At 44.5% G+C, this 12,149-nt stretch overlaps 1 protein-coding gene across 4 annotated transcripts in view; it reads left to right on the top strand.

The window, feature by feature from the left end:
* The window catches only part of FBLN2 (fibulin 2), a 93,968-nt gene that overhangs the window by 54,254 nt on the left and 27,565 nt on the right, over positions 1-12,149 (top strand). For all 4 annotated transcript variants that reach the window (XM_039558986.1, XM_039558987.1, XM_039558988.1 and 1 more), the window contains exons 3-4: positions 7,076-7,187; positions 10,030-10,159. In XM_039558986.1, coding sequence (XP_039414920.1) covers positions 7,076-7,187; positions 10,030-10,159 — 242 coding nt within the window. The remainder of the gene's footprint in view (positions 1-7,075; positions 7,188-10,029; positions 10,160-12,149) is intronic.

The raw sequence follows: 12,149 nt of genomic DNA, 5'->3' as shown, positions 1-12,149 counted from the left end.
CGGTGTTTCCAGTGATATTCTGAACAGAGATGAACACTCAGTTCACTCCTCTGAGGAATTTTACAGTTTTTCTACTTTGGATGAATTGATCACGAGAAAAATGAAAATCTTGGCTTTTTTTCCCCTAAAATTGATTTGAGACTTTTCTGTGAATAGTTTCTGGGTGGGTTCTCCTGGAGGGCAGCTAAGGCTATGTGTTTTTAGCCTGTGCTGCATGTGTTGAACTGGTGGAAGCGGACTGAGCACTGGGCAGGTGCTGGGGATTTTCTTTTCAGTTGCCAGAGTTACAAAAGGCTCACAACAGCAACCTGAAAGATGTTTGGCCTTTGGGTCAGCTTCATAGGAGCATTCATAAGCAGTTCCCTATCCCATGTGAGCTCTGCCAGGGTGTGCACAGAGCAATCTGTGCCCCAGCAAATCAGATACGGTTCAGATATAGATGTACAATCCTCCTTCAGGACTTCAAACAAAAGTACAATTTCCGTGTGATTGGTATGAGAATAAATTATGTATTTGTATGGATTGCATGATTAAAGTGTGTGTCATGGTTTTAGGCAGTTGAACTCTAAAATGGCACAGTAGCTTGGCTTGTCCTTGGTCAACACTCCCAGTCCAAAACAAAGACCTTTTTCACTGCTACACTTTTAAAATTAAAGCAGCACTTTTAAAGCACTTTTAAATTTAAAGCAGCAACATGTCTTAATAGATGGCTGTCCCTAACACTGCAGTGTGTGGGTCTGAATGGGTAGTGGTGGAATTAATGCAATTTTTTCTGTAGATAAACGCTCAGAAGTACGGGGAGCGTATAAGCTGAATGAAGGCCTTACACACACATCTATTTGCTTCTTTATGTTTGCTTGCCTTCATATTTTTTAAGAAGAAGGAATATTGTTTTCATAATTTAGTTACCATTACAACCTCAGCTCAATTTGTAATGAGTTAAGAACGTACTGGAAGTGCTTGGCTTACTCAAGTGTTTGAGTTGCAGCACATTCAGTGATCCTGCCTAATTTTCCCAAGTGCTCTGACAGGCAGTCCCTGACTACATTCCCTGATAAACACTATTCCTCTGAATTTTAACTTTAAAATTAAACAGGGCTGGTGGAAATGCTTTGAAGAAGGAAGCCTACCTAGCCACAAAACAGAGCATGCAAAGAGTGTGCTCTCCCCCAAGATAAAATTCTTCAGACAGGAATTACAAGGATAATCGGAACCAGGCTTTCCAAAGCCTCAGCTCTTTTGAAAGTTAATAGCCAGCATAAATATACTCTGTGCAATATCTGGGGAAGGAAGGTTGAGGGGGAAAATACAGCCAAGACTATGCTGAAGGGCAAGAAACATTCTGCCTGCTCTGAGTTATTATTGTAACGAATAGAAGGACGATTGTGTAGGAACTGTTCCGCTTCAAACTCAGTGACAGAAGGACGCAGCAAAATGAGACACATTCTGAAACGGCAGGAATTGCTTGGGTTTGTTGCTGGTGAAAAAGGTTGAAGAATATATTTAGTTGTTCCCCCCCCTCCTTCTTTCAACCTGGACCTAATAAAGGATGCTGTCATGGAAACGTTAAAGACCAAACATCATCTAAATTATCTGGCCTCTGCCACAGGTAATACAAGTTTTGACTTACAAGGATTATCCAGAACTAAAGCCAGAGGGAATATAAGGTTGCTATTCATTCACACTTCGAACACAATCTGCCAAACAAGCCTGGCTGAGGTTATGTTGATGTATGTCTCCATTGTATGGTGCACAGTAAAATGAATGTTCGGCTTGGGTTATCCAGTTTTTCATTGTGCCTTGGGGCAGACACGGCTCTCTGTGTTTTGCCAAGCAAGCCAGCATAAGGAATTTATGAAAAAAGAATAACGTAGGAAACAGAATGTTTTCAGGTCGAAATAGAAAGCAGATGCTTCCCAAGGAGCGAAGGCAATATAACAGAACTTGTCCCGGATGAGTGGTGGGATGGATTCCCAAAGAGACGCGGGCGCCTTCGGAGGATGTAGAAAAACGCTTTGCTGCATGAGGTTTAAAATGAAGGCAGGTTGCTCCAAGTGTGATGGAGCTCCCTGACACTGCTGTGGTGATGGCATGGCAGGCTGTCCAGCAGGAATGGAAGAGGGTAGTGGAAAAGAAGGATTAGGCACTGGATTGGATCCATGAGATGTGTGCTGAATGCTCAGCTCAGCCTGTATTTCTCCTGCAATCTGCTTTTCCATCATTTCCAAGGAGAGAAGCCTCAAAGACTGAGAAGCTGCACGTGGGTTAAAGCCCCGTCCCGAGCAGTGAGCTCACTGGGGGTTTGGTCATGGAAACACTCGAGCGCTGCCCTCATTTCAAGGAGATTTAGAGTCAGACACATCCTGAACGCTGAGGCGCTTGGAGGAGCTTGCAGGAACCTGCACAGAGCAAACTCTCGCTCATTTATCTGGGAACAGGTCCTGGGGAGAGCTTAACCAGCCCTAATGACGTAAGTGATAGCTCCGTTTGGAGTGAAAGCAGCTGGCTTTGGGGTTGTGTTGTCATTCTCCCCTCCCCTGTCTCTGCCAAGATAAATGTTCTTCTCCTCTTTACCTTACTCATTAAAACGTCTTCCCAGCCATTCCAGATAAATCAAGCTGAGAACATGTTACAATGCACACCTAAATGGTGAAATTCAATGAGGGAATTTAATAAAGCTTCTCAGGCTGTTGATAAGATAGAAAATGACAACCTATCAAAGGCTAAAGCTACAGTACTTTGTTATTTATTTATTAGAGCTTTAAATGATTAAGAGATTGGAGCAGAAAAAAAGACCCACTGGAAACGGTTATTTTTCAGTATTTGAAGAACTCCACCAAGTTGTTCTGTGAAGTTTTTGTCATTATTTTTCAGAATACGTGGTTTTATGTTCTCAGGCAGGTATTTGATAAGGAAATAGAACTTTTTTTCTCCAGTGTGAGCAAGCAGTCCTTGTTCAGTGTATGTGCTGGGGGTATTGCAGGTATGGATACCCCTTCCTTTAAACATATGTAAATCTATAAACAAGTTTTCAAGCTGCATTTATTGTTTGGGTTTTTTAATAAGGGAAACAAGTCATGAGCACTGACTTAGACTCTGCTTTGATCCCTTCCTTGACTGTATGTGCCCGTGGAAAGTGATGGAAACTGCTCCCTATCTGCCCCATTTCTGTTCTTTCTCCACTCATTCCTGGTGGGTGAGGATGGTTGCAGCAGGCGAAAGGAACCTACGCCCCTGATCAAAGAAGAGCTTCCCTGCAAGCTGTGAGGAGGTGCTGGTGGAGCTCAGCCCGTCTGCTTTGCTCCCTGGAAAGGCACAATTCCCCCAGGTGCTGCGGGGCAGAGGTGTTCCCTGTGCTCAGAGCTGATCCCTCACCTGGCCTTATGGAACCCTCCCCAGCGATGCTGCGCTGTGAGGCTGCCCCCACCCAGCTCCCTAGGGTGGGTGATTTATGCCAGCTCAGCGCTCGGGCAGTTTGTGCAGCTGCTTTTATCAAAGTAATGTTTCAGCTCGGGAGTCGTGGCTGTCAGCTGCCCGTGTGGGTGAGCAATGAGATCCTCCAGAGGGAGATGGCTCCTAATGGAGTGTCTCATTTCTGAGGCTCCACATCAAAATCAATCTCAGTGCACAAACTCATTTCCTTGCAAGATCCTGTGTTGTTTGCTGGTGTTTAATCCCCTGCCCCACCCTCCCCCAAGTGTAAATACTATCGTTTTGGGGAAGATAAACTATTTTCCTCAGGTGTAGGAGTGGAGCAGGATGCTCCATCACAACAGCAAGAGCTCAGCTCAGTTTTCCCGGTATGACCTTTGCCTCTCTCACATGTGAGTGCTGACCCAGCAATTAACAGCTGGAATTAAAGCCAGCACTGAAGAGATGTGGGTGCCTGGGGCTGACAGTGCCCTGCCCCTGACATGCTGATCCTCATGGTGATTCATGCAGTGCTCTGGCTTTCCCTGGATTATGGATAGTTGTATTTGGGGTTAATACCAGTTCTGAACTTCACCTCTACCTGCAGCCAACTGATTCTATCCAGGCCCCTGTGCTATGTCTGCCTTACTTGGGTCTCTCTGTGGTTAAAGTTGCTATCTAAGACTCCTTAATGTCACGGCTCCTGGAGTAATTTTAGTAGAAAGGTAAATAATTGTCCACTGGTGGGTGGGAGGCTTGGGTGGGTTGGTTGATGTGATGGATTAGTCCTCGCTGCTCCCATCATGTGAGGAATCGTAGACTCACAGAACAGTTTGTGTGGAAAGGGATTTAAAGTTCATCTCATCCCACCCCCTGCCATGGGCAGGGACATCTCCCACTGTCCCAGGCTGCTCCCAGCCCCAATGTCCAGCCTGGCCTTGGGCACTGCCAGGGATCCAGGGGCAGCCCCAGCTGCTCTGGGCACCCTGTGCCAGTGTTTTACCAGGCTCAGTGAGGAAGTGCTGATGTCTTAAGGCTTGTCTGTCTTTCTACTTAGACAAAAGAAACACTTGGAACAGACTGATGGATAAAGCTGCTGACAGCTCAGTCAGGAGTGCTGGCTCCGAGAATGGGTATTTGCATAACAGGAGTTATTCAATCAATGCAAATGCTCTGCAGAGCTGCAAACCCGAAGTGAGAATGGGAGGAAGCAGCGAAATTGGCGGTGTTAAAGGTGTTAAATGGTCTGAGTAGAAATTCAGGTGAAGCTGAAATCAGGGAAACTTCAGTGTCAAAAAAGTTCTGGCAAGAGACGGAGATATTCTATCCCTTCTTGACCTTCTGGAGCTGGCTGATGATTTCTCGCTCTCGAAACATAATTTGTGAACACTGGGAGGGAAAAAGGGGAGGAAAATGCTCCTTTGTCTCCTTTGCTGCTCTAACAAACTTTTGGTTCACTGTGTCGGTGGGAGGAAATAATTTAGTAGCCTTTAACTGTGTGTTTTCCTCAGTTTGAGCTTCAGCTAAACTTCTTAAAATACACCCACCCACCCATAGCAGCATTTGTAGCTGGAAGCTGAAATTCTTAGCATGTAAAAGCTGCGTGGATATCCTGCGGAAAAACTGGATGTGTCCCTGGGTCCGACTGAGGCCATCCCACTGCTGCTCAGGGTTGGATCAGGCACTGAGACAACTTGAAAGCACAGGCAGGGAGGAGTTTAAATTCTCTGAGGGAAAAATGGTTTTCAAAATATTTGAATTAACTTCTAAATGTCTTTAGAAGACAATGCACAAATTTTTGAGATTAGGCCAAAATGTCCTGTAGTTCGTCTCTTCAGACTGATGCAGAGTGATAATTGCAGGAGGTGAGTTACTGAACTGCAAACAAGTGAGGAAACTGCTGCTGTTTTGTAGGGCAGCCTGACATAAATTACCTTTTTTTTCCCTTAGAGAAGAAATCTATAAATAGCAAATTATCTATTAGCAGGTGGGTTGTGAAAGGACTTTATGAAGTATCAAAGATTCACACAGTATATAAAAAACCCCCAGGATTACAGAGTTCTCAAACAAAATTACTTTGTTTTCTGTGAGCAGATGCAAATCTGCTTCTAAATCTGCTAAGATCATGGAAGCCCCAAATAAACAAAGCTCTGTTTGAATGTTTTAGTTACACACAGAGCTGAAAATCTCTATCCAGCAGAGAAACTCTGTGGTCCTCAGTCCTGTGCACGTATTTAGTTGTATACATTTGTTCTTGCTAATGGAGACTTAAAATATCATAAATCCGTGCTAATGTCTGTGAGTCCTATTATGAGTTATTCTAGGTTCTTTAAAATTCCTGATGATGATAAAATGCAGTGGTTTGTTTATTTTATGATAACTTCATTCTGGGTTTAATTATTCATAAGATCACAACAAAAGACAATATATTTTGCAAATATGACTGTTTAATAGTATGGCACTTCAGTAGAGCAATCTGATATTGAATCTTTAGTGAGGAATGAGTAACTCAGTTTTATTTGAATTATAAGTCATGTAGATTACTGCAATGTAGATAGTTAAATTCTGCTCTATTCTCGTGTTCCAGCAAGAGCAACAAATGTATTTCAGCACTTGGTAAAATGAATGGAGTTTCCACTGAGGGAGTGAATTAAAACTGTGTAACTGTTTTATAGGAATGTGTTGTAATTATCTGGTACTGGATGTATTTCCTGCCAGTTTAACTGCATAGATCAACCCTCCAATGTCACAGAGCAACTCTTACACCTAAAACAGCTTTCAGGACTCAAGGATATTTTAAGATTGTTAATGTGCTGTATAAAATGAAAGCATTGCAGAGCCTGAGGGCCATGTGCAGATTGTCGTGGTGCCCTGGCGTGTGAGCAGGAACTGGGCAGGGTGGGGGGACACAAATGGCTTTGGTCCTTAACCCCCCTGCACCTGCACGGGGTGGGGGCACAGTGGCTCCAGGTGGGTTTGGGTTGTTTCTCCCCGAAGGCTGGAGGAGAACAAAGTGCCCCAGGTCTGTACAGTAGGTGTATAGGATACAGCAAAACCCTATTTCACTGCAACCTGCAAATGTACATCTTCGCTGGAAATCCACAAAGGAAAATGTGGGAACTAGAGCAGCATTCTGCATGTCCCTCTCTCACTACATCTCAGTGCCAGTGTTTCACAGGGTCAGTTATGTCTCCCAAACCCTTTTCAGTGTATTTTTAAGCCAGCTGAACCCTCCAGGGCTGGGGCACTCTGTGCTAACCCAGCCTGAGTAGTGAGGGCACTGTTACAGCAGCGTAATGACTTAGTAAATCAACTTGCATCAAGTGGCCAAGCATGATTTTTCAGGGAGTTTGTTCAGAGTTGTCAAATATGGAGTTTTCTTCAAACCAGTTATATTATTTGTACTGTTTAAAATTCCTAATTTCCTTCTGCTGTTCCCCCCTGAGTGACATCACCAGGTGAACAATTATATCAAGATGTTCCAGGTATCAGTTGTCTCTTTCTTTGTTTTCCTTGTAACCAGACAAAATATGGAAAGAAGGGGAAAAACCTCACCCTGAGCTATCGTTATTTTAAAGGTCTTCTCAATTAAGAAACAGAGTTACACCAAATCTATTCCATACAAAATAATCTACAGAAATGTGTGTGTGTGTGTTTCACACAGGTTCCACGAAGGAATTGATTGAGAGCTGCTGTGGAGCTGGACAGCAGTGGGCTATAGACAACGGGGAGTGCACAGAAATCCCTGTAAGTGGCATGGATGGTGATATTTGCAGGTACGTAAGGTAAAACTGAACATTTTCGGTTAACACAAAGAGCAGCCCTTGAGAAGTTCATGGGATGTCCAGGAGACAGGGAACTGTCATTCATTGCCTAAATTATTGGTAGACTGGCAATATGTCGTGGCAAATTAGAAAGGAGGATTTCTCCCTCCATTTGCCCAAAATCTAATCTAAACAAAAGCTTTTTAAGGTTTCTTTTTGTCTCCCACATGAGCAGAGCACAGATTTCTGTTTCCCATTTTCGGCACATCTGTGGAGTTGCAGTTAAATTGGAGGGCAGAGCTTGGCTTCCCCTTGGCAGTGCTAAATGCAGTGATTGTCCATGTCCTTATGGGATGTATTTATTGCCCACTGTGAGTGGGCCCTGGTTCTGCTGGAGGGGGGAGCACATGCCTGGTGCTGCTGCTGGTGTCAGCAGCATCTGGTGTGAGAGGGTGCCAGGCTCTCTGCACAGCAGGACAACAAGGATGGGTGCAGGGTAACATGGGCCCAGTACTGCACGAGCTGCACTTCATCCCCTTCCCTCCCCACCAGTCTGGAGCAGGCCTTGGGGAGGGATGAAGGCAAACTTACTCCAGACTCACATTCTCGAAGAGTGATCCCATCATTTAGAGCACTGAAAAACTTTGGCATAATGACTTTTATCACATTTAGTATCATTGCACCTCTCTGAAGTTAGTGGGAGATGGAAATCCTCCCCACTGGGATCTGGCGTGACGTAACTGACACATGCCAACTGTCTGTGCAGTAAAGGCAGATTAAAACATTCCAGCCTTGGCCTAAGTAGGTGTAAATCCAGTACATTAATGAGTTGCACCTGCACATCTGAGGCTGGTTTTAGATTAAAAAGCCAGATCCTAAATGTTTCAGTCCCTGTGAGTCTATTGGGATTTAAAGGAATAAGAGATCAGGGGTTCAACTGTCTTACTTCTAAAATTTCAGTTGTGTCCCTGTTTTAAAGATTTAAGCCCGCCTATAAATATTATGTCCAAAGAAAAAATTTAATGTAAAAAATATTCAAGTATGTGGCCTCAGAGCCTGGAAGGCAAGGACAACAACTTGGTGCTGCTGCTGGGGGATGTGGCAGCGAGCAGAGCTGGTGACCCTGCCCCTCTCCAGCCCCGGGGCACTGTCTGTGCTGGAACCCTGCAGCTCCCAAGAGTCTGTGCCAGCTCAGCTCACTGCCTGAAGACTGTAAGAAGTAGAATCACAGAATCCCAGAATGGTTTGGGTTGGAAGGATCTTGAAGTCCATCCAGTGCCACCCCTGCCATGGGCAGGGACACCTCCCACTGTCCCAGGCTGCTCCAAGCCCCAATGTCCAGCCTGGCCTTGGGCACTGCCAGGGATGGGAATAGATAGAAAGTAGACACTAGTTTCAAAAGTTAGTTCCTGTTCTGCCAGGACAGTTCTCTGGACACATTTGGGTGTTACAAGTGTCCATCACCGTGATGAAGGATTCATTTTCTCAGTTCATGCAGATGAAGGAAGCCTCCCTGTTACACAGAGGTTGCAGACTGAGGTGCCTGTTGTTTCCAAATGCTATTTTGAGGTGTTCATGTGGTAAAAACGTTGTTGTTGAAGCTACTTCTTGATGTATCTTGATGTCTCTGGGCATTCAGGGACCACCCTGGCCTGTCTCTGTGTAGTGACCAGCCACACTAACTGCAAGATGGACACTGGGCTACAAGAGATCAGGTGCAGAAACTTGATGACTGAACTTAAAGCAGGTTACAGGAAATCTTTAGATAATCAATGGATAGTCTGATATAAAAATACTCCCAGAGCTTGTACCATTGGCTGTGTCAGAAATAGGATGTTAGCCTAGATGAAATCTCATCTGACCCAGTGTAGTAGTTTTTATCTTATAATTGGTGAGTTTTATCACAACAGAGCCGTGCTTATCTGGGTGGCATTTGCATGAGCTGTCCCAGCACGGGCCCTGCTCTTTGCTGACACGTGTCCCAGTTAGAGACTCACACCAGTTTAATGCAGCAGTTCACTGAGCTTGACTCACTAACTCTTTTCCTGAAGCAGAAGTGTTCTGAATATTCTTCAAAATTCGCTTATCTGCTCTGCAAAGAGCAGGTTTGTGAAACAGAGCAAACCAAGAGCATGTGGTTGTCACTGTTGTTTCCCAGTTCATTTTCTGGTGATAGAGGAGCTGAAACTGAGCTCTGCTGATAAATAAAAAATACTAAAATAAAGAATGGCCAGTGATACTCCAGCAGGCCAGGAATTTCTCCTGTCTAAATGTCCCATTTCAGAAGAACATGTCTATAGAGATTTCAGTGTTTAAATACAGAAAACACTTTGCACATACAAAAAAGTGTCTAAGAGCATTTGTTTGGGTTTTTTTCAACTTAATCCCCTGCTTCCCAGTTTCACCTCTCTTGTGCTACCCAACATAAAAATATTAATATAAAAGTGACACTTGGCCACTGATACTGGAAAAGCAGCCAAGTGTCTGTCACTGCCTGGTTTCTGCTGGGATAAGAGACGTCCCTTTCCATTTTTTTTTGTGAATTGCCCAATCTACAGGTCCCCCCTGAGCCTCCTTTTCTCCAGGCTGAGCCCCTTTCCAAGCTCCCTCAGCTGCTCCTGGTGCTCCAGCCCCTTCCCTGGACACGCTCCAGCCCCTCAATGTCCTTCCTGTCCTGAGGGGCCCAGAACTGACCCCAAGGTCCCTCAGCAGTGCCAGCGCAGGGGACGGGCACTGCCCGGTGCTGCTGCCAGGGCACGGCTGGCACAGCCCAGGTGCCATGGGGATGGTTCCACAGCGTGTCAGGGAGCCCAGGCTGTGGGATGTGTTACATGTGATGGCTTGGCCCTTGCAGGATTGCCCAGAAGCAGTGCTGTGTGTCCACGGTGAGGGAGAACAGCTGCCTGGCCGGGATGATCGCTGCCAAGGAGGGGGACACGTGTGGCCCCGAGGAGAGCGATCCCTGCGCGGGCTCGTCCTACAAGGTGAGCTCCTCTGGTGCTTCTGCAGACGTGTAAGGTGTTCTCAGAGCCTGCCTTCAGCAGTAATTTGTTTGTGCACTACTATGGGGCACAGAAAAGGTGAAGTTGCAGGAATGTGGCAGGGAAATGGAGCTGCTTGCATTTAAGTTTGCAGCCCCTTTTAAAACTTCACAGTGATGTTGTTTTGAATTATTTCCATCTCCATTTTGTAGACCTAACTGGCTGTATTGCTTTTGCTTCCTTGCTTTGGAAGTAGCTGAAAAGTCCATTTTAGTTTTTGTGTCTATAGTGTAGAAGAATTTAGGAAATGATGGGGCAAAACTTAATTGAAGATATAATGTGAAACCCATTACTGGACAGTTTGCTTGGCTCCAGTGTTGAATTGTGGCCCCCTTTCCCAGTTCTACACAATGCTGGACTAGAGGAACAAGCATTTAGGTGATGATGGAAGCTTTTGTTCATAAATAAAGGCAAACCATTAGCAGCCAGCACAAATCACAAATCCTGAGCCACAGCCTCCGCTTAGATAAATGAGATTTGCTTTATGAGAATCACTGGAGCCAAACCAATTTAAACCAGTTTGAAGATTCAGCAGCTCGCTTGTCTTGTTTTCACCAGAACAGTGCCTTTCAGAATTCATTTCCCTCTGATCCTAATTTACATAGCTATAGCTCAGCTTAAGTGCAGCTTCCATGGGCTCAGCAGGAACCTGATTAGTTCTATCTGTTCCTGTACATCGGAGATTCTCACAGATAATTGTTCACTGGAAGAGCAGAGAACGTGGACATCCACTGCAGAGTGTAAGGTTTAATTAGCTATGCTGATTTGTCATCTTCAGAACTATTATTAATTTTGGTCTGAAGCCTATCATTAGAGTAAAAAGAGAATTTGTGCACTTGGGAGAAGACATTAATATGTCTGAAATGTGACAGAATTGTTGTTCTTAGGTTTTCACCAGGGGTGGTTTGCATGCCCGGCAGAGGCAGGCTGTGGAGTCGGTCTGATTGCACATGCCATTCCTCAGGCAGAGGTGGGGAGGGAGAACTCCATCGTTCCTGTCTGAGCTGAAACCAGTGACAAAATACTCTCGTGGAATGGTTGCTCATGCCAGTTCCAATGGGATTTTTCCTTTAAGATAAACCATCTGAGACAGTAAAATTACTGAACAGCTTTGCTCACCTATTTAGCTTGTTTAGCTCTTGAGTCATTGAAGCTACTGCTTGAAAAAAAATCAATAAATACTGAGACTGTTGAGACTTTGTATTACTTTAGCATTACAGTATGTACTGCTGTAATACAAAATAATCCAACTTTGTAATGCTTTGTACTACAGGAAAGGTTTTCTAATTTTATTATGGTTAGACATTGTTTCAGAGGTGATCTGGCAGAAGGTGCTGACAGTCCTTAGTGGTGTTTCCCCTGCTCTTAGTAACTGCTGTGGCATGAATCAAAAAAGTTTGTTTGGAATGTGGAAAGATTGATTAATTGCCCCCAAAACCAGCAAGTTATCTACACTGTCCTGCCAAAAGCCAGTGTTTTAACTCCAGGTTACAAACATTTGTAGGTCTTCAGGCATTTTCAGGTGTGGGATCCTTCCTTTTGCTTCAAGGTGGAGGTGGCAGTGCTGGTTTTTCAGATCCAGGAGTTCAGCCTGTGTTCAATCAGCCTAACCTTAGGGTGCTTTAACTGTTACTTACTTATTTAGTTGTTATTAATACAAAAAGCACATGCTTGGGGTTTTTTCCCAGTGGGTGGAGACTCCACCGTGGAAAATCCAATTATGCTGGATTCCAGCAAAGATAGTTTTGAGGGGAATGCAGAAAGCTGTGAACCAAAGAATGGTTCTCAAGGTGTTTCTCAATTGCAAGGTAAAAGAAGTCATCTTTGCTATTAAATCAGTTGTAGAATTCCTGGGAAGTTCAGAAAGCAGCTAATAGAAGGTCGAGGCATTCCAATTTTTGCATTTTAGAAGGAACTTTTCAACGAGCAAGTT

Source organism: Corvus cornix, chromosome 12 (assembly GCF_000738735.6).
Source record: "Corvus cornix cornix isolate S_Up_H32 chromosome 12, ASM73873v5, whole genome shotgun sequence".
In the NCBI taxonomy this organism is placed as follows: Eukaryota; Metazoa; Chordata; class Aves; order Passeriformes; family Corvidae; genus Corvus; species Corvus cornix.
Note: the sequence above shows the minus strand (reverse complement) of the source record. Positions and strands in the feature narration are given on the sequence as shown.